The sequence below is a fragment of the Sminthopsis crassicaudata genome, chromosome 1, assembly GCF_048593235.1.
Source record: "Sminthopsis crassicaudata isolate SCR6 chromosome 1, ASM4859323v1, whole genome shotgun sequence".
NCBI classification, from domain to species: domain Eukaryota; kingdom Metazoa; phylum Chordata; class Mammalia; order Dasyuromorphia; family Dasyuridae; genus Sminthopsis; species Sminthopsis crassicaudata.
The window spans coordinates 53,188,695-53,211,282 of NC_133617.1; the positions used below are offsets into that span (position 1 = coordinate 53,188,695).

At 39.8% G+C, this 22,588-nt stretch overlaps 1 protein-coding gene across 1 annotated transcript in view; it reads right to left on the reverse strand.

Moving 5' to 3' along the window:
- Nucleotides 1-22,588, reverse strand: part of ATP8B3 (ATPase phospholipid transporting 8B3) — a 95,391-nt gene that overhangs the window by 44,439 nt on the left and 28,364 nt on the right. Inside the window, 8 exon segments of the mRNA XM_074303583.1 lie at nt 2,208-2,296; nt 3,411-3,569; nt 6,991-7,073; nt 9,902-9,972; nt 10,452-10,524; nt 13,799-13,860; nt 14,833-14,931; nt 21,592-21,705. Of these exon segments, the coding sequence (XP_074159684.1) occupies nt 2,208-2,296; nt 3,411-3,569; nt 6,991-7,073; nt 9,902-9,972; nt 10,452-10,524; nt 13,799-13,860; nt 14,833-14,931; nt 21,592-21,705 (750 nt within the window).

Consider the following 22,588-nt stretch of genomic DNA (forward strand, 5'->3'; position numbering starts at 1 on the left):
CTTTAACTCAACAAATATTTTTAAATGTGCCATCCAAGTTTTTATCCAAGTCTTTGGATGTAGGCAGTACAAGATTGAGGGCAGATCCCTGGGGTATCCCCTAAAAGACACTTTCTCCCAAGTTAACATTGACCCATTATTGCCCATCTTTGGGTCCTGTCATTTGAACAACTCCAAATTGACTTAACTCTACAGTTACCTCTGAAAAAGTGTTAGATAAATAGCCATTATCTTACATTATCTTCACTCAATTCTACTCTTATTTAGTCCACATTCCTTCAACTTTAACTCATCTGATTAGAAAGTTTCAATTTCTTCATCTGAAAATTGTCTGTTCATATCCTTTGACTATTTATCAATTAGAGCATGGCTTGGATTCTTATAAATTTGACTCAATTTTAAAAATGTCTTCAACTTGTTTGTGACAGCCCTTTTTGTAGTGGCAAGAAACTGGAAGCTAGGTGGATGCCCATCAATTGAAGAATGGCTAAATAAGTTATGGTCTATGAGTTTTATGGAATATGATTGTTCTGTAAGAAATGACCAGCAGGATGATTTCAGAAAGGCCTGGAGAGACTTATATGAACTGATGCTGAGTGAAATGAGCAGAACCAGAAGGTTACTATACACAGCAACAATAAGACTATGATCAATTCTGATGGACATGGCTCTCTTCAACAATGAGATGAAACCAGTGCCATTTGTTCAATGATGAAAAGAGCCACAGAGAGGACTTTGGGAACTGAGTGTGGACCACAACATAGCATTCTTTACTCTCTGTTGTTGTTTGCTTGCATTTTGTTTTCTTTCTCAGTTTTTTTTTTCTTCCTTCTTGATCTGATTTTTCTTATGCAATAAGATAATTGTATAAATATGTATATATATGTATATATATATACATATTTATACAATTATCTTATATATATATGTGTATATATATATATATATATATATATATATATATTGGATGTAACATATTAAACATGTATTGAACTACCTGCCAGCTAGGGGAGGGGATGGAGGGAAGGAGGGGAAAATTTGGAACAAAAGGTTTTGCAAGATCCCTGGGGCTTCTCCTAAAAGACACTTTCTCCCAAGTTGACATTGACCCATTATTGCCTATCTTTGGGTCTCGTCATTTGAACAACTTCAAATTCACTTAACTCTACAGTTAGCTCTGGTAAGTGTTAACTAAACAGCTATTATCTTACATTATCTCCACTCAATTCTGCTCTTATCCAGTCCACATTCCTCCAACTTTAACTCAACAAATACTTTTAATCATCTACTAATTGCAAAGCCTGGGGGTTGGCCCCAAAGGGAAACAAACATGAAATAATGTTTCTCCTGAGAGAGTTGGATCTCCTCTGGATACAAAGTAACAGGAGAAATTTGGCCACGTAGAACTTTCCCTTGAGTATATCCCTGAGTCTGTGAGATCAAATTTTATGCTACATCTTATTTGAATCACAGGTCCCATTGAACTTCCATTAGAGTTTCCATTGTGGTTAAAAAAAAAAAAAAAAAAAAAAAAAAAAAAAAAAAAGGTACTTAAGCCTTGGGTGACTCATTAGCCAACCTTCTCGGCCCCACTCCTACGTGCCCCAATGCCAGGCTCAGTCCACACGTCAGGACACACCTGCCTTGCCTGCCTGATGCCAAATCTTTGCTTGTTTGAATGCCCACCTGCTTCCTATTTTCAGAAAGTCTTGATGCTCCACCTGGACTTCCTGTTTTCCTGGACTTCCTCCTATTATCTAAGGCTGTGACTATGAACAGATCATCCACCCCAACCCAGCAGGTCTGTCTGGTCACTAATCCGGGTCACCACTTAGTGCCAAGGTCGGGGTCACCCAGCCAAGGCCCCAAGAAATATGAGGCTCACCCTGGGGGGTGAGGGAGGGGTGGGTTACAGAGAAGACAGAGGATCAAAAATCATGCAGTGCAATCATGCTGGACAGAGCCTTAGAAATCATCTTGTCCAATCTCCACATTTTGTCATAGGGGAAATTCAAGAGGGAAAATGACTTGCCCACCCAGGGCCACATGATAAGTCAGTAAGAGAACAGGAACTAGAATTCAGTTCTTCAGGCTCTTCTCAGCCCCTCTGAGACTCCTCAAATGACTCTGGGGAGTGGGGGTGGGGGCGGGGGGTGGTGGTAAGAGAAGAGGGTTGGGGGCCCAGTCCAGCAACTAACACCACTCACAATAATGACAAGTTTGTTCATCAGCCGGTCCAACTTGGTCCTCTTCAGCTTGATTTTCCCACTGTTCTTCATGATCTTAGAATCAAAACCTGGTGGGAAAACATGGGAAAGGAGCTGGCCAGTTTCTAACTATTGTTAAGTACCTACTGCATTAATGGCATAGAATTATGGAATGTCAGAGCTGGAACAGTCCTTAGAATAGGGCTTGGGTTGGGAGAGCCCTTAGAACCCAGGATATCAGAGCTGGGAGGGCCCTTAGAACCCAGGATATCAGAGCTGGGAGAGGGTCCTTAGAACCCAGGATGTCAGAGCTGGGAGGGCCCTTAGAACCCAGCAGGTCAGAGCTGGGAGGGCCCTTAGAACCCAGGAGGTCAGAGCTGGGAGGGCCCTTAGAACCCAGGAGGTCAGAGCTGGGAGGGCCCTTAGAACCCAGGAGGTCAGAGCTGGGAGGGTCCTTAGAACCCAGGAGGTCAGAGCTGGGAGGGTCCTTAGAACCCAGGATGTCAGAGCTGGGGGAGGGTCCTTAGAACCTACAATGTCAGAGCTGGGAGGGCCCTTAGAACCCAGGAGGTCAGAGCTGGGAGGGCTCTTAGAACCCAGGAGGTCAGGGCTGGGAGGGCCCTTAGAACCCAGGATGTCAGAGCTGGAGGAGGGTCCTTAGAACCTACAATGTCAGAGCTGGGAGGGCCTTAGAATCCAGGAGGTCAGAGCTGGGAGAGCCCTTAGAACCCAGGAGGTCAGAGCTGGGAGGGCCCTTAGAACCCAGGAGGTCAGAGCTGGGAGGGCCCTCAGAACCCAGGAGGTCAGAGCTGGGAGGGCCCTTAGAATCCAGGAGGTCAGAGCTGGGAGGGCCCTTAGAACCCAGGAGGTCAGAGCTGGGAGGGTCCTTAGAACCCAGGAGGTCAGAGCTGGGAGGGCCCTTAGAACCCAGAAGGTCAGGGCTGGGAGGGCCCTTAGAATATAGAACAGAAAGATTTGTAGTCAGGAGCATTCTTCAAAACCATCTAGTCTGACCCCATAACTAGGAAGCCCATACCTAGAGAAGAAAGGCCTTGTTTCAGTTTACAGATGGAACTTAGCTAAGGCAGGACTCCCAAACTTCTGGGACTCTTTCCCTGCTGCCTTTCTCCCCCCAACTCCAGGGCCACATCTCCTTCAGCAGGATCCAGGCTGCAGCAGAGACTCCAGACTACTAGGACTCACCTGCATAGATGACCAGGCCATAACAGATGTCAGTATTGCGGATCTTGCAACCTCTCAAGAGAATCTTCTCGCTGTCCAGGGAATGCTTCTCTCCCTTCCACTCCAATGTCCCCACAAATGTGTGCATCCGGCTATTGGGCTCCTCACATACCACAGTCCCTATCATATCAACAAACATGGGGCTTCAAACTGACCAAGCTCTGAGCTCAGCTCAGTGAGTTTTGATGGGGAAGATCTTAGGTCTTAATTCCTAGGGGGCCTTGGGGAATCCTTTAACTATCTTGTCCAAATCTATACTAACAACAATATTATTAATAGGATAAGGCCTGGACCTGCTATACAGGACTTCCAGAGGAGGAAATCCCTTTTACTAATGCTAGCCACCACTCTCTATGCAATTTATGTTTTTAATGAGTTTTCTAAAGCCCTGAGAGGTAAAAAATCTTGTCTAAAGTCACAGAGCCTGTGTATGTCAGAGGTGAGACCTGAACTCATGATTTCCCAGATGTGAAGGCCAGCTTTCTATCCACTATATCATGTTCTCAGTAATGATGATAATAATAATAACTATTAATTTTATAGTCCTTTTGAAGTTTACATTTAATCCTTACAGTGACTGCATGAGTTAAGTAGTATGAGACATTCTTCCCATTTTAGAGATTTTTGGATTCAGGGAGATAAAAAAATTTTGAGTAGCCTGAGGTCACCTGGTAAAGTGCCTCAACTGGGAATCTGAATCTAAGGGTCCTCACCCCAAGACAGTTAGAGATAAGTGAGGATGGTTGGTCTGGAAGTAGAAAAGAGCTCTGAGTCTAGAGCTAAGAAAACCTAGATTCAAATCCAGACACAGACATTCAAAATGAGAAAGGCAGGTATGACAGAATGTAAACCAAAATGTCATGGCCCTGAGAGCAAAGAATACCAGTGCTGAAAGAGTTAGGAGAGAAAAATCAATTAACAACAACAATAATATCCAAGGCAATTCCAATAAACTCTGGATAGAAAATGCCATCTGAATTCAGAAAAAGAACTATGGAGATTAAATGTAAATGAACACATGAACATCTTATTTTTCTGTTGGGTTTTTTTTCTCCCATGTTTTTTCCCTTTTATTCTGATTTTTCTTCTCCCAATATGATGCATAAAGAGATGTGTATTCAGCAATAAGATTATGTGATGATCTTCTCTAATGGATATGACTCTTTTCAACAATGAAAAATGACTCGGGTCAATTCCAATAGACTTGTGATAGAGAGAGCCATCTGCACCCAGAGAGAGGACCATGGGGACTGAATGTAGACCACAATATAATATTTTGATCATTTTTGTTATTATTTGCTTGCTTTTCTTCTTTTTCTCCTTTGATCTGATTTTTCTTGTGCAGCATGCTAAATGTGGAAATATGCACAGAAGAACTGAACATATTTAAAATATTGGATTAAGGGAGGGAGTAGTGGGGAGGGAGGGAAAAAATTTGGAACACAAGATTTTGCAAGGATGAATGTTAAAAACTACTTTTGCATATATATTTGAAAACAAAAAGCTATTATTTAAAAATAAAATAACTAAATAATAAAAATGATTAAAAACACAAAATACAAATAAAAAATAGTATGCTTCAAAAAAAAGAAATTTGTGTTAAAAAGTTAATATATATGTATAACCAGAAAAAAGTTGAACAATTAATTTTAAAAAAAAAGCAATAATAATAGCTAACACTAAAGTAGCACCTAATATGTGTCAGATACCTTATTAAATGATTTACAATTATAATCTCATTTGATCCTTGAAACAACTCTGAGAGATGAGTATTATTATTTCCATTTTACCAATGAAGAAACTGGGTCAAACAGACTTTAAATATCTTGTACAGGGTTACATAGCATATCTAAGGTTGGATTGAAACCCCCATTGGATGAATCAATCAATCAGATTTGTTAACTCTCTCTTCTCTGTATAGTGTGAGGGTATAAAAATGAAAAAGTCCTGGCTAGGCCTCAAGCAGCTTTATCAGGGTAAACAAAGCACAGGCTTATAAGCATCCAAAAATACTGACCAACTCAATATAATATATTTGGGGCAGGAAGGAATTCTACACTAAGCAGCTGGGGAAATTAGAAAAGGCTTCATGTAGAAGGGGATACTTGAACAGAATCTCAGAGAAGTCTCAGCAGCTAGAGGATGCAGTGGCCCTGGAGTCAAAAGGACCTGAGTTCAAACGTGACCTCAGATACTTAATAGCTGTGTGACCGTGGACAAATCATCTAACCCAGAATGCTTAAAAAACAACAACAACAACAAATAAACAAAAACAAAAAACAAAACAAAACAAACAAACAAACAAACAAAAAAAAAAACAATGAGGGTGGAACCAAGTGATAAAGTGATTTAAATGTCACACACAAGAAGGAAACAATGGTGTTTACTGAGTAGGAAAGAAGCTTGGTCAGGTTAGGAATATTAACTTGGCAACCATGTAAAAGGTGGGAAGGAAAAGAATGGAGGTAGAGAGACCAATTAGGAGGCTGCTGAAAGTAGCATTCAAGCTGAATGAAAGGCCTGACTGTATAGTGAAGAGAGACTAATGTGAGTGGAAGGACAAGACTCATTGGATGAGCAGGGTGATTGAAAGGGAGGAGCGAAAGGGTGAATTATATGGTGGAAATAGGAAAGACTAGGACAGGGTCAGGGTTGGGATAGGGGAGGGAGGAATTGCTAAATTCCTGTTTTGGAGATTTGAGATTGAGATGCTTAGTAAGAAATGTTCAGAGGCAGCTGGTGATTCAGGAATAGAACTCAGGAGAAAGACCAGAGCTGGATGGATATAAGAAGTATCAGCATAGAGAAGATAATTGAATCCATGGGAGCTGAGGAGGTCATCAAGTGAGAGACTACAAGGAAAGAAGGTGCATGACAGAGCAGTAAAGAGGTGTTATTTAGGCAGATAGTGATACAGTAGATGGAGCATTGGGCCTGAGCAAAGAGGAAGAGAAAGGAAGAGAGGGAGAAAGATTAACAACTGCCAAATGCTAACAAGGGGTCAAGAGGGATGAGAACTGATAAAAAGCTCCCATGATTTGACAATTAATAAATCATTCATATCTTTGAAGAGAATGTTTTTTGTTAAACAATAAGATTTGAGATTAGAGTGCAAAGGTTTAAGAAGTGAATGAAGAGAGAAAAGAGAAGAACTGAGACGTTTTCAGAGAAGGAAAGAGATAAAATAAGCTGGAAGGATCCTGAGGATACTGAACATAGAACAGCAGAACTGAAAGCTGATCAAAGAGTAGAGGACATGAAAACTGGAAAATAGTTGGGAGATTAGCTGGTCTAACTCCCCCATTTTATAAAAGAATAATCTGAAGTCTGGAAAAGCTAAGGGATTTGAAAATCATATAACAGAATTTGGTAGGTAGACAGGAGAGAACGCCAGAGAGCAAGAAGGGGATTAGTTTAGGGGAGGGTAGGATCAATCAGTTTCCTCTCCTTTGTAATCCTGTCTTGAATGCCATGCCTGTTAGGGACAAGAAGCATACACAGTCCTTCCACTGATGTTTATGGTTCATTAGCAACAGCTCACCATCAAAGGCTGCCATCTTGTTCGTGTTGACCAGCTCTTTATGGGTGATGATCGGGGCTTGGCGGAACTTCAGATTGGTTTCTCTGGCAACAAGACAGGGATAGGGCAACCATGAGGCAGGTTCCCCAGGATTGGGAAGCACTAAACCTCAGAGAGTATCACACACACACACACACACACACACACACACACACACACACACACACACTTACATCTACAATCCACCACCTTTTCTTTAGAAAACTAGGTCCTAGATCCTGTGACTCCCAAAGGGAGGCTTTTTCTACTGTTGTTGTTTGTCCTTTGTTCTTAAAGAAGACCATGACATCAGGGAGGTGATGCCATGACATGCAAATGAACTGGATGTAAGTGAGGGACAGCTATGCAAGGTCACTTGCCTTACTTTCCCTCCTACAGCCATCTGGGTCCAGTGGCCAGATATAGATCAGGATGACTGGTGATGGCCCTGGATACAGTGGGACACCTTGGCTTTTTAATCTAAGGTCTTTAGCAGGCTTTTTCTACTATAGAGCAATGGATTTAGAGCTAAAGAATCTGGGCTCAAATCTTGAGTCTGCCACTTAATAACTTACTACCAAATTGGGCAAGTCATTTAATCATTTGGTCCTATTTATAAAATGGAGCAAGAGGCTAAAGGCTGCAGTAGATGATCTTTGAACTCTCTTCTGGCTCTAACTCTAGAATAACTTTGTTATTTGTTCAAGAGTACTAGAAGTCAGAGAAAGTGGTCAAATTCTTTTCTCATCACCAAATCACCGATCAGGGTAAGTGCCTGCTCTGAACCTTAGTGATGCTGATTAGAATATTCACAGCATCTACTTCAGCAGACTGTCAGAGCACCTTGTAAACCACCCAGGGCTAACAAATGGGAACCAGGCAGCAAGAAGAGATGGAACACTTCACTTAGTCTCTGAGCTCTGACCTTTAGCAGCTGAGTGCCCCCTGGCATCCCATTCAACTTGCTGAACCACAATTTCCACATTAGTCAAGTGGGGACAATACCATTCACACTATACCCTCTTCATAAAATTTTTGAAAGGAAAATGGTTTGTAAAAGTTGATATTTTTATTCTTATAAATAAATATTTTATATAAATGAGAATTATTAATTAGTTATCTCTTTCTGTGTTTCCAGTTCACTCCCCAGACTAGGTTGCGAGTCCATGAGGACAAAGATTAGGTCTTATTTTCTGTGCCACTTTCCCTAGCACAAATCTAGATGTAGTGTATATTGCTCAGAAAGTAAAGATCACTGGGGTTGGAATCAAGAGTTTGAATTCTGACTTAGACACGTACTAGCTGTGTGACCTTAGCTAAATCATTTCCTCTCTCTCCCTTGATCTGTAAAAATGAGGACAATCATTCCAGCCTGATCTTCTTTACAGATTCATTCAATCATTCACTCAATAAGCAAGTATCAGACATCAATTAGGTACCAGGCAGTAGGAAGACAAGGACAACAAGTATAATTATATCTGATCTTAGGAAGCTTACTTCTGTACTGTATAAGCCATGGACCATAAAGAGGCAAAAAGATGGGAAATATTCATTGATGGAGAAGGGTAGTTAAGCAAGTTGTTGAATTTGGTGGTTATAGGAAACAATGAAAATGATGATCATAGAGAATCATGGAATGACTTACATGAGCTGATGCAAAGTGAAGTGGTCAGAATCAGGAAGATGAGATACAAATAATTGCAATAAGATCAGTGTAAAGAATGACAAAACAACTGAAACTGAACGCTGAGTTCAGAAACCGAATGTCTAATTTGGTCCCAAAGGAGAGATATGAGAAGGAACCTCTCCCCACATCTTTGCAGAGGTGAGGGACTATGGGCTTGATATGCTGCATGTTTTAACATTAAACTTTTCATTGGTTAATTTTGTCAAACTGATTTTTTATCTGTTTCTTCTTTTCTTTGTTATAAGGAGTGGCTTTCTGGGAAAGAAGGAGGGCTACAATGGGAAATAGAGTTGATATAAAAAAACAAAAGATGTAAAATGTACTTTAAAAAAGGAAAGAGAAATAATATTATAGGAAGAATGGATTTGGATCCTTTCTCTATCATTTTGTGTCATCTTTAAGATTTTAGGTTAAGTCAACTAAATCTCAGAGAATTAGAGAATCTCCAAGTTGGAAGGAATTTCCCAGGACATTCAGTCCAATCCCTTTCTGACTGAGAATGTCTGCAATTCACTTGGTGAGAAGTCATTCAAATTGTGCTCCAAGACCTGCAGGGATGAGAGCTCATTATCTCTCAAATAAATAGCCCTTTCCACTTTCTGGATAATTCTAACTGCTAAGAAGGTTGGTTTGCTTTCCTCCCAGCCTCACATCTAAAGCTGCTTCTTTACACTTTTCACTCACGGATCCTGTTCTGTTCTCTATGGCCAAACAAAATTAATCTAATTCTTTTTTTCCATATAACCATTTTTCAAGTATTTGAAGATGGCTAACAAATGTGTCCCTCCCGAATATCAACCTTCTCTTTACCCTCTCTGAGTCTCAGTTTCTACAACTGCAAAAAGAGGAGCTTAAATTAGGTGATCAAAAAGGTCCATTTTAACTCCACTATGTTTTACACACAGAGACCTTGGAAACTAAGGATCTCTTTCCTTTGATGTCAGGCTGAATTCTATTGGTAAAGAGGTGGAGAACTTCCAGGGCAGATTGTTGCATATGCTCTCAGTCACGATTGCTTTCTCATTTAATATTGTTTATCTGTTTTTCTTTCTTATAAAAGAGTGTTTGGTAATTGAAGATGAGGGGGTGGTGAAAGGAAAAAGCCATTTGTCCAAATCTCCCAAGGGCCCATAATTTCTAGGTATGCTCCTGCTGATGCTGGCCCTCCACCTTCCCACTCAGTCCTAGAAATCTTGATGTCCTCACCCATCAATGTCCGCAGTTTCCACGTAGCACAAGCTGCTAGGTTCCGAACTGGCCAACAGGAGCAGGTCAGCCTTTGGGTGTCCCACAAAGAAGGGTGTAGGGAATTACAGTAAGAGAAAGTGAAGTTAGATCTGAGGAAGCATGCTGACAAAAACTAAGTCAGGTAGGGGAGGGAAGTGGAAAGATGAGATATGGATTTCGGAAGAATGATTCTTATTTCCGATTTCTCCATGCAATTAGGGGTTTACTATGGGCTTTCCTCATGTCAATCATAAAAGTAACTATTATAACCCTCCTTACACAGATAAGATAGTTGAGGATCAGAAAGGAAAGGGAATCCTTGTATCAGAGGTAGAGTCTGAACCCTGGGAGCCTGAGTGAAAACTCAGAAACCTTTCTATCATACCAGGCCATGAAATCTCCCTGTAGACCTTCGACAAAAGGAGCACAGAGGGATTAAAAGGCAGGGGATAGCTAAAATAACTCTTGGCAATCTTTCCAGGCAGAAAACTCTACTTTCTAAACTTACAATGGTCTAATGCTGACTTACCGGCACAAAATCATCTTTCTGCAAACAGATAACATCACCCACTTGGATATCCCGCCATCTCTTCTTACAGAAGCTACAAAGAGAAATTCCTCAGTGGAATGAGTAGTTAGAGAACAGTCCACAACAGACATCCTCCCACACACACCCCCCACTCCATCTCATTCTACAAGCTTGTTCATGTCTTAGTTCCATTCCAATTGGGTGGCCCCAATGAAAATTAGCCTTTCCTCATCTTGAGGATGAAAAGTGATTTTTAAAATGCATCCCTTAGTTCTCCCATGCCCACCTCCAATATTTTATTACCCCCCAAATGTGGCCCACACTGTTCTGTCCCCCAATTGTAAGTCAAATGAGGGAAGAAAGGAGAGCTCAACAATTTGGAACTCTGGCCAAAGGACAACAAAACTACACATACCCTTTAATCCAACAATATTACTGGGTCTGTCTCTCAAAAAGATCATAAAAGAGGGAAAGGGACCCACATATGCAAAAGTTTGTGGAGCCCTTTGTGTAGTAGCAAGAAAATGGAAACTGAGTGGATGTCCATTGGTTGGAGAATGTATATGAATGTAATGGAAAACTATTGTTCTTTAAGAAATGATTAGAAGGCTGATTTCAGAAAAGCCTGGAAAGACTTACATGGACTGATGCTGAGTGAAGTGAGCAGAACCAGGAGAAAATTGTACAGAGTTAACAGCAAGATTATGTGATGATCCAGCTATGATAGACTAAGTTCTTCTCAGCAATACAGTGATCCAAGACAATTCCAAGGGATTTTGGATGGAAAATTCATGTACAGCCAGAGAAAGAACTATGGAGGCTGAATATGAATCGAAGCATACTATTTTCACCTTTTTATTGTTTTTTCTTTCTTGTAGTTTTTCCCTTTTGTTCTGAGTTTTCTTTCACAACATGACATGATTGTACATATATAACATATCAGATTATTTGCTATCTTGGGGATAGAGAAAGTAAAAGAGAAGGAGGGAAATTTGGAAATCAAAATTTCATTAAAATGAAGACTGTCTTTACATGTAATTTTGGAGAAAATAAAGTACTATTAAATGGAGGGGGAAAAAAGGAGGGATCAGGCACTGAATTCTTAGGATGTGAAAGAGCCCAGAGCTCGAGTTAGGAGAATTTGGCCTCTGGTCCCAATTTTGCCACCAATTTATTATGTAATCATAAATAAATCACTTCTCCCTTTAGGCCTTGGTTTCATTAATTGTAAAGTGAAGGAGTTGTGTACTAGATAATTTCCAGGGTCCCTTCTACCCTGGAAATTATCTAGTACACAACTCCTTCTAACTCTTAAAAAAATACATTTACTAGTCTGCTCTTTGCACTAGGCCCTCCCCATTAAGCAATTTTTATAGAATCATAAAGCCCTCATCATAGTTCCATAGTTCACAAAACAAACTCCCTCATTGGGTCCCACAGCCAAAATAGATCCTTCCTATGCATCCTAAGTTTCACATCTCTCTAGAAGAAGGTGAGTGGCTTTTGGACTTGAGTAGTGATCAACTATATCACTGATCAAAATAATAAAGGTTTTCAAAGTTGTTTTCCTCTATAATGTCATTGTATCAAGTGGTCTCCAAATATTGTTATGTATCTCTGTATTAGTTCACAGAGGTTTTCATCTCTTCTTTCATCTTCTTAAAACTCACATTTTACCTTTGAAGACTCTCCCACCTCTGACATCCTGGGTTCTAAGAGCCCTCCAAGCTCTGACATTTTCTAAGGACCCTTTCAGTTCTGATATCTCTTGTTCTAAGGGCCCTCCCAACTCTGACATTCTAGTGATCTATTTTTAATAGCTTAAAATTGTCCTGAGGCTTTTTGAACATTGAGTATCTAACCCCTACTTCAACTAGACCATTTACAAATTGCAGACACTCCCTGATGTTAAATAAAGACCACTTGGTTTGCTAAGGATTAAGGACTCCATTGCACTGTCCTACCTAAAGCCAATATGGTGAGTCAATGAGTCAGGAAGAAAAATTATCTATGAGATCATTACAGATCACAAAATAGAAATTTTTGATTATATCAAGTTAAAAAGCTTTTGTACAAACAAAACTAATGCAGACAAGATTAGAAGGGAAGCAATAAAGTGGGAAAACATTTTTACAGTAAAGGGTTCTGATAAAGGCCTCATTTCCAAAATATATAGAGAATTGACTCTAATTTATAGGAAATCAAGCCATTCTCCAATTGATAAATGGTCAAAGGATATGAACAGACAATTTTCAGATGATGAAATTGAAACTATTTCCTCTCATATGAAAGTGTTCCAAATCATTATTGATCAGAGAAATGCAAATTAAGACAACTCTGAGATACCACTACACACCTGTCAGATTGGCTAGAATGAAAGGAAAAGATAGTGATGAATGTTAGAGGGAATGTGGGAAAACTGGGACACTGATATATTGTTGGTGGGGTTGTAAACAGATCCAAGCATTCTGGAGAGCAATCTGGAATTATATCCAAAAAGTTATCAAACTGTGCATAAGCTTTGATCCAGAAGTGTTACTACTGGGCTTATATCCCAAAGAGATATTAAAGGAGGGAAAGGGACCCCCATGTGCAAAAATGTTTGTGGCAGCCCTCTTTGTAGTGGCCAGAAACTGGAAACTGGAAACCCATCAGTTGGAGAATGGCTGAATAGATTGTAGTGTATGAATGTTATGGAATTTTATCAAACTGCAAGAAACAACCAACAGGATGATTTCAGAGAGACTTGGAGAGACATACAGTGAACTGATGCTGAGTGAAATGAGCAGAACCAGGAGAACATTGTACACTTTAACAACAATACTGTATGAGGATCAATTCTGATGGACATGGACATCTTCAACAATGAGATGAACCAAATCAGTTCCAATTGATCAGTGATGAACAGAATCAGCTACATCCAGCGTAAGAACACTCTTTCTGTTGTTGTTTGCTTGCATTTTTGTTTTTCTTCCAAGGTTATTTTTACCTTTTTTCTAAATCCGATTTTTTTTTGTGCAGCAAGATAACTGTATAAATATGTATACATATATTGGATTTAACATATACTTTATCATGTTTAATATGTATGGGACTACCTGCCATCTAGGGGAAGGGGTGGAGGGAAAGAGGGGAAAAATTGGAACAGATGTGTTTGCAAGGGTCAGTGTTGAAAAATTACCCATGCATATGTTTTGTCAATAAAAAGCTATAATAATAATAATAAAATAAAAATTATCTCCGAAAACTTCTTTCTCCCTCTCCCTCCATAAGCAGAAATGTTTCTCAAGTGGAAGAAAGGTCCCCAAGATCTGTAGCGCTCCAGCTGATCTGGCAGGGTGACTCACCTTTTCCCGAGCAAAATTTCACAGGATCTGCCATTGATCATCCTGTCACTCCTGTGTCGGGCCTAGAGCAGAGAAATGAGGAGGAAATTATCTATTGTGTAAGCCTCATAGGGTCATGGATTTAGAGCTTCTAGGGCCCTTAGAAATTATCTAATCTAACCCCCTCATTTTTCAGATTTTCCTTTAGATAAGGAAACTCAGTCCAGAGAAGCTGGTAAAGCTGTGTGTCCAAGGTCACAGAGTATTCAAACTTGATGCCCTCTCCACCATACTGTGTCATCTCTCTTCCTTCTTTGCTATTTGCTACTCCCTTCATCCTGTCTGTCCCATTGTCCTGAATAAGGCCCAACCTTGCCTGAAGAACATCAAGTTAGCTAAAGCCATCAACTCAATTTAAGCTTAAAGTAGGGGTATATATCTGTATCACATTCCCTAATTTTTATCTCATTGTCCCATAGTGAATAAAACTGCAAATTAATAATTAGTCATTAATAGAATTGTATGATATTAATTTATCTCAATCCCAAGATTTGACAGTCTGGGCCAGGAAAAAGGGAAATATCTATGAGTAGGATGGAAAGAGTCAACAGATAAAAGACAGTGGCCCATACATCAAGGCTGACTCAGAGAACCATAACGAGGATGGGACAACTAGAACCCTGCTCCAGAGTGCTGAGGCACACTTGTTTTATATCTCAGATCACATATTTCTCAATCTTCTCTTCTCATCTCCAATATTCTCTCTAATCTAATGTATTCTCATCACAACCCATCATAATTCTCCATCCCCAATTATTCTTCCTCATAGGAGCTCTTCCCCACACTATGTGGCTTTCTCCTTAACCTAGCTTTAGGCCACCACTTTCAGGATCCCCCTGTCCCAGGGCCTACCTCCCCCCTGCTCACTCCTCCGGAGTCTTAGGAGACAAGGGGCAATCAGAAGTCAGTTTTCTCTAGGACTTAGGTCAGCCCCTCTCCCTCAATCACCATCAGCATCACCATGCATCTTGAAGGACCCTCCCCAATAAACTCACTATGTCATCCATCAGGTCTCGAGCCCCTCGGATGATGAGGAGACAACCAAGTGGCAGCAGCAGAGCAAACCAAGGCAGTGTAGCAATCTCTGGGATGGTCTAAGGAAGAGGTAAAGCAGAGTCACTACCTGAAGTACCCATCAAGACGACCTGAGCCAATGCACCCCTCTCTCTTTTGCTATCTCCTAGGCCTCTGAGTGACTTTGGCACAAGGGAAATCATTTCAAGAGATAAGGGGAAGTCCCAGGGGGTCCCAGCTAAAGCTTAAGAATAGATACCAGGAGAACCGAAGAAATCCCTAAATGGCAGGTCCTGGGTGGATCACTCACTAGAATCTAGATTTGGTCACATACCTGTGTACACATTCCATAATTCTCCAGTATTCACCATGAAAGCATGGCATTTAAAATCTTCTAAATCCAAACCCAATCTAATAGAATCCAGTAGAACATAAGGGCCTTGAAGATATGGGTTATTTTGGTTTTGTCCCCATCTTCAAATAAGGTGACTAATAAATGCTTGTTGTTGATTTGGACTGATTCTATTAGAGAGGGGAAGATAGAGAGACAAAGAGAGATAGAGACAGAGATAGAAAGACACAGAAGAAAGATTGAGAGAAACACATTGAGAGAAATGCAGATAGAGACAGAGAAAGATGGAGAGAGAAACTGAGAAATAGATCGAGAGACAGAGAGACATAGAGAGAAAGAAATGTGAGAGATAGAAATAGAGATAGAGATAGAGAGAGACAGTGACAGAGAGAGATGGAGAGAAAAAGCATTCAAAGAAAAGCAGAGAGAGAGAGAGAGAGAGAGAGAGAGAGAGAGAGAGAGAGAGAGAGAGAGAGAGAGAGAGAGAAAGAGAGAGAGAGAGAGAGAAAGAGAGAGACGGAGAGAGAGAGAGACAGAGAGAGAGAGACAGAGAGAGAGAGACAGAGGTGGAGAGAAAAACTCTGAGAGAAAGGCAGAGAGAGAAAGGGATGAATGAAGTGAGGAAAAGAAAGGAATCAGAAGAGGGAAGGAAAAGGGAAAATAAAGGAGAAAGGAGGGAGAGGGGAAAAGAGAAGAGAAAGAGGAAGGAAGAAGGGAAAGGGAATGAAGATAAAAGAGGAAAAGAAAAAAAAAAGGAAAGGCTTCTGGGGAGATGGCAGAATAGGTCAGAAAATTGCAGGCTCTCCAGATTCCCCCCACAAATAAGACAAAATAGTAAGGCCCTCAGAAGGAATGGAGAGAATTAAAAATAAAACAAGTAAAATGTTCTGGCTTAACTTTCTGGGGGTCTCTGGACCAGCCTTCATTTTGGCAGAGTAATCACCACAAGAATAGCCAGGGATAAAGTCCAAATTCTTTATTGTCTCCTTGCCTGGGCTCGGCTAGCTTTCTGAAGGCCTTTTAGATGGGCCTTGGTCTCAATGGAGGAAATGCAGGAAGTCAGGCCAGCCACCATGGTGATGGGAGGAGTGAATGTCTCTCCTTGGCTCTGAGACCTTGAGCTCCAGCCTCCAATCTTCTATCTTCTACAAGTCTGTCTCGGAATCCTCTCTAGGTCTGACTCTGGCTTCTTAAATACTCTATTACAATTAAATCCATTCATCATAATGAGTATAAGCCAATCATTATATCACTAGGGAACCATTATTTGTTGTAAGAATAATTCTATCATACTGAACTAGAGAACTATTAATCAACATGTTAAACTAGATAACCATTGTCTCATCAATTCCACTGAGTTAACACCTTTCTCCAGAGTTCTGGTCCATTACAAACAAGAATTGGAACAAAATGGTGGTCCTCCTTGGACATTTGGAAAAGATCAGAAGAAAGACCCCTGGATGGGGTCTGTGTAAATACCACCAGGCTAATTCCAGTGAAACAGCAAGCATAAGCCCTGGAGCTACCTGGGTTAGGAAGTAGCCTTGGCTCCAGCCATAGGAACTTTCACTTTCCAGGTGTGGAGAGCCAAATTCCCTGCTGAGCAGGGGAAAATGGGGGAACTTCTGCTGATTATGAATACCAGGCCCAGCTGTGCTGCTGAGACAAGGCTCTGAGTAAGAAGGAACCAGCATGCCCAGTGAGTCTGCTGGCTGCAGACACTTAAAAGAGGGCAGAATTCTTGGTTTCCATTTCATAACAGAAGAGAGAACTGAAGGAGGAACTGAGGCCAGAAGCTCCACCTCCCATACCTCAGACTAGAGGTGATTTTATTTATATATATATATATATCTTTATTTTTATTTTTTTGCTGAGGCAGTCAGGATTAAGTGACTTGCCCAGGATCAGTTAGCTAGGATGTGTCTGAGATCTGATTTGAACTCAGGTCCTCCTGACTTCAGGGCTGATGCTCTATCCACTGCACCACCTAAGCTGTTATAATTTTTTTTTTTTTTTTAAATCCAACAAAGAAGAAAGAACCCAACCACAGAAAGTTACCATGGGAATAGAAAAAACTGAAGTTCACCTTCAGAGGAGGATACTGAAGCCCAAAAAAGCCTTTTCCATCCCAAAGAATAGCATAAAATGGTCACCTAACCAAAAAGAATTCATAGTAGAACTTGAAAAATACTAAAAATCAAAAGAGAGTGTCTAAGGAAGAATTGAAAGAAAAAAAAAAACAATCCAAGAAAAACAAGAAGATTATGAAAAGGAAGTCAGCCAACTGGAAAAGGAGAAGGAAGAAAACAACTCCTTGAAAATAAGAACTGGGCATGGGAAAGCCAGTGACGTTATAAAAGACCAAGAAATAATAAAATGAAATATAAAGACTGAGAAAAAAGAAGAGAATGTTAGATATCTCATTAAAAAAAAATTGATCCACAAAATGGATCAAGAAGAGAAAACATAAAAAAAATAAGGACTACATGAAAGCTATGATTTAAAAAAAAAAAAAGAAATCTCACTTCAAAAATACAAGAAAATTGTCTTGAAGTGTTAGAACGAGAGAGAAAAGTAGAAATAGAAAAAAATCCACCCATCACCACTTGAAATAGAGTCTACAAAGAAAACCTACAAAGATAGTATAGCCAAATTCTGAAACCCCCAGGTCAGGGTGAAAACATTACAAGCAATCAACTGGAATCATACAAAACTTAGCAGTGACTATATTAAAAGGCTAAAGTCCTAGAACACTAAATATCAAAGAATCAAAAAACTAGGGTTGCAGCTGAAAATATCATACTAGCAAAGTTGTGTAATCCTGAACAGAAAAAAAATATTCAATGAACTACCAGATTTATTTTGTTGCCAAAAAAACTGAAACTTAATAGAATATTGATATATAAGATCCAAGAGAAATATAAGCTAAACATTAAAGAATAATTAAAAGGGATTTAATAAGGACAAACTTTACTTTTTAAATATGGAAATGTAACGCGCATGTCTAAAATTGTCATTAATAATTGGATAGTTTAAAGAAAGATTGGGGTAAAGATGAATATTCTAAAATAGAAAAAAAAATGTAGAAAAAAGTAAAAAAAAAAAAGTAGTCATCCTATTATATAGGATATATTTATAATTTATTATATAGGATATATTTAAAATTTATAATGAGGTACCAGAATAACTGACACAGAGAAATTAGATGAGGAGGAGGGCTAATAGTTCTATTCTCATCAAGAACATAAAAAGTCTTCTAAATCCAGAAAGAAATAAGAGGATAAGGGGATAGGGAGGGGAGAGAGGGTAAGGGAGGGACTTTTAGAGGGAATCTTACTCTCATCACATCTGGGTTAAAGAAAGAGCCACATATACATTTAGAAGGGAATAAAGTCTTCTAAATTTATTAAAAAAAAAAAAAAAAAAGAGAGAGAGAGATTAAGGGAATAGTTTGGGGAGATATAGAAGGGTATGTAGACTAACAGGAATGAGATAAGGAATACCAATGAATGGAAATTATATAAATAGGGAACATATACATTTGGAGACCGATAACAGTCTTCTAAATTCAAATAGAAACAAGAAGCAAAGGGAAAGAGTTGGGGGAGAGGATAAGGAAGGTTTGGAGATTATGTCAAGTAGTAGGAGAACAAGATAATGGATAGAAGTAAAGCAAAGTAGTCAGGAGGGACAGGAAATGAGATTCAATAATATTTTAGGCTAATTAAAATAAGTAGTCAGTATAAGCTTGTATGACAGGTATAGAAAATAATGAGCTGGTGGATTTAGAACAATATAGAAAAATTTAGCTTTTTGAAGGAAGATGTTATCCACCTTCAGAGAAACAGATGACAAACCAGTATAGTATAGTCTTACATAAATGCATATGAATGTGTATGTCTATATATGTATACAATTATAGATATCTATGTATAGATATGTATATTATATATGTTTGTCTATATATGTGTGTGTAGCCATATTTAATTGTGGCATCCTGGAGAGAGTGAAGGAGGAAAGGGGGGAAAACAATAAAATTAAAAGTGCACAGCAGAGAACAAAAGAAAATTTACAAAGAAGCAAAGACAGCTCTGAATACAATGAACACATAAAGGCTTTCTTGAAATGGGAACTTACATTGCTTTATATTTTGAATCCTCTCGTTTCTGCTGTGCACATGGCAATTTTTTTTTTCCTTTTTCTATTTTGCATTTAAATTTAAATAAATAAATATTTTAATGGAAGAAGAACAGAGAGCGGGAAAGGAGAAAAGAGGAGGGATAAAAAGAAGAAGAGGGGGCAAACAGAAAGGGAGATGGGGAAAAGAAAGAAAAAAAAGAAAAGAGAGAACAAAATATAAGTGAAGAAGTAAAGGGTGGTTCATAAGTGATGAAATATCCCAGGGGTGAGTGGTCAGTGGGATGAAAAAGCATACCCCCCATTTCTGTACTTCCTTCAGGTTTATAAAATGAGTTTTCTTCATAATAATCTCATGAAGTGGCTATATAAGCTTTTTTACTTCTCTTTTACATATATGGAAATTGAGGTTCAGGGAATTAATATAAGTTGTCCAAACTCACCTAGCTAGTTTAATGTCAAAGCTAAGATTTGAAGTGAAATCTAAATTAGGTGGAGCAATAGCTAGAGCATTAAGTCTGAAGTCAGGAAGGTTCATTTTCCTGAGTTCAAATCTGGCCTCAGATACTAGCTGGGTGCCCATCTCTGCCCACTGCTTTATCTTATTTGCCTCCATTTTTCATCTGTAAAATAAGCTGAAGAAGGAAATGTCAAACTCTTGTATCGTTGCCAAAAAAACCCAAAAGGGGTCACAGAGAATCAGACAGGACTGAAAAGTAGCTTAACAGACAACTTTCTCCAGATCTTTCTCCTATACCACATACAAGGTACCTATCCAGTCCTCCCACCATCATAGACAAAATGATTGGTCCTCCTTGCCTATACCAATGACCCTTAAAGAACCCTAATTCTATGCCAACCTGGCTTCCAGCCCTGCCTCAGCCTGACAGGGCTCACCTCCCACAGCCTTCTTTGCTTCTGCATTCTTGCCAAGTTTATCAATCTCCCTTCCTGTGCTTACCCACCCAACCTACATATTTCCTTGATATCAAAGAAATTGTGACCTATAAATCAGAACAAAGCCAAGGGAATAAATTGCGTCTCTCTATCCATGGGGCCATCTAAAGTACCCACATGTTCAATTACACCAGGTACATGCCTACAATGGGTAGGGCCTTCCAAAGGAGTCACCAGGAAGTCTAACCAAACTTACCGGTTGTTCCTTCCTCCAACCGCTCACCAAACCCTCAGCAGGCTTATCTGGCAACTGTGCTTGATGATCCCAGATTCATCTGCTGGCTACTTCATCCCTTTCTCACTTGGCCAAATATCTCCCCCAGTCACCCCTGTGCTACCCCACCTTCTCCATGTACCATCAAGCCCACTCTCAGAGATTCTAGGCCATCTGTGTCAGCTCTGGCACAGAGAGGCAACCTGGAGTTTAGACAGAGGATCAGAGTAGAAATCAAGAAGACCTGGATTCAAACACTGGCCAATCATTTAATCTTGATGAGTCTTGGTTCCTTCCTCGGCAGAATAAATAAAACCTGCATAACCTCTCAAGGTGACATTGAGACCAAATGGAATATAAACTCCCTGAGGGCAGATGTGGATCCAGTTTTTCTAATAGAGTCTAGTACTCAGTCCCAAGCTCTGTACTAAATACTGAGATAACAAAGGCAAATGCACACTGTGTCCTCAACAAGCTCATATTCTAAAAGGGAAGATAATATGCAAATAACTATGGCCCTATATGAGCTTTACATTGGATGAAATATTGGTGGTTGTGGTCCTTTGTACTCAAAGAGAACCCAAATGACGTGGCTACGTTAGAGTCGAGTTACAGTGTCCCACTGTGGCTGATCAGAACAATCTGAGCTCAGAGTTCTCTGCCACAGGTCGGACATAAATAGTCCTTATGAACATTTGGGGTAGCTTCTTTAATTTTGCACATCTCACATTTATTTTGGATTGATTCAATTCTGCTTTTTCATAGAAAACCAGTACAGGAGAGGAAATATAGCAGACAATTGAATTATTAAAACTATAGAAATGGCAGAAATTGGTAGTATTTGTACTAAATATGGAAGAGACCTTAGAGACCAATTAGTCTAACATCCTTCATTTTACAGATAGGAAACTGAGGCCCACAAGCAAAGAAGGGATTTGACAAAGTTAGCAGCAGAGCCAGACTTGGAAGCTAACACCTTCTTTCCCCTGCCCCACACCTTCAGGATAGCACAATGCTCTTATTTTATGCTCTGTCTCAGTTGCTGACTTCCCCTTCTCCATCACTGAAGAGGTGACTTACCTGCAGGAGGATAACAAAAAGGAAGTAGAGATTGGCTGTTCGATGAAACTGCTCATAGAGGTTCAGGGGCAGGAAGGTTAGGATGTTGTATTTAGCCGTCTTGATGGCATTGTCCTAAAATAAACACAGTCTATATTATGGTGAGAGTGCCTGAGGGCAGCTGGGTCCCCCTGCCTGTCCCAGTCCAAAGAACTTTCAGGATTCAGGTCAATGTCCTCTATCAGCAGCAACAGCTAGTATTTATATAGGTATTTATATCAGGGATTCTAAGCCATTTGTGTCAACTCTGATACATAACTAACAAGGCAGCAGGGTGGGTCATAGACAGAGTATCAGATTTGGAGTCAGGAAGATTTGCCTCCATCTGACCATTGACGAGCCTTGGTCCCTTCATCTGCAGGACAGATGATACCTGCATTACCTCTCAGGGGGACACTGAGATAATATAATATATAATATAATAATATAATAAAATATATAATATAAGCTCCCTGAGGGCAGACATGCTTCCAGGTTTTCTACTACAGAGTCTGGCAGTCAGTCACTCCTGATGATTATTTTACATGCAACAACCCTGTGAGGTAAGTTATCCCACCTGGCAAGGTGAAGAAACTGAGGCTGAAAGGTTAGATTATTTGCTCAGGGTCATATGACTAGAAAAGTCCTAAACAGGATTCAAAACTCAGGTCTTCCTGAGGTTTCAAGTCTTCCTGAGCCCAAGAACAATGCCCTCTCCGCCATACTACCTAGCAGGCTTGTTAGAGGCCTTTGACTCTCTATATTGCTTATTCCTAATTATTTATGTTATGTTATTATATGTTATATAATGTTTATATTATCCAATATGTTATCAACCCTATTTGGATATGTGTTCCTTGAGGGCAGGGTGCATGACACACAGTGGCAAGTGCTTAATAAATGCTTGTTGACCAATTCTCAGGATTTAGAAATGAATTAGCTATGGAGGTTAGGGGAGGTGAATGACAGTGAGGAACTG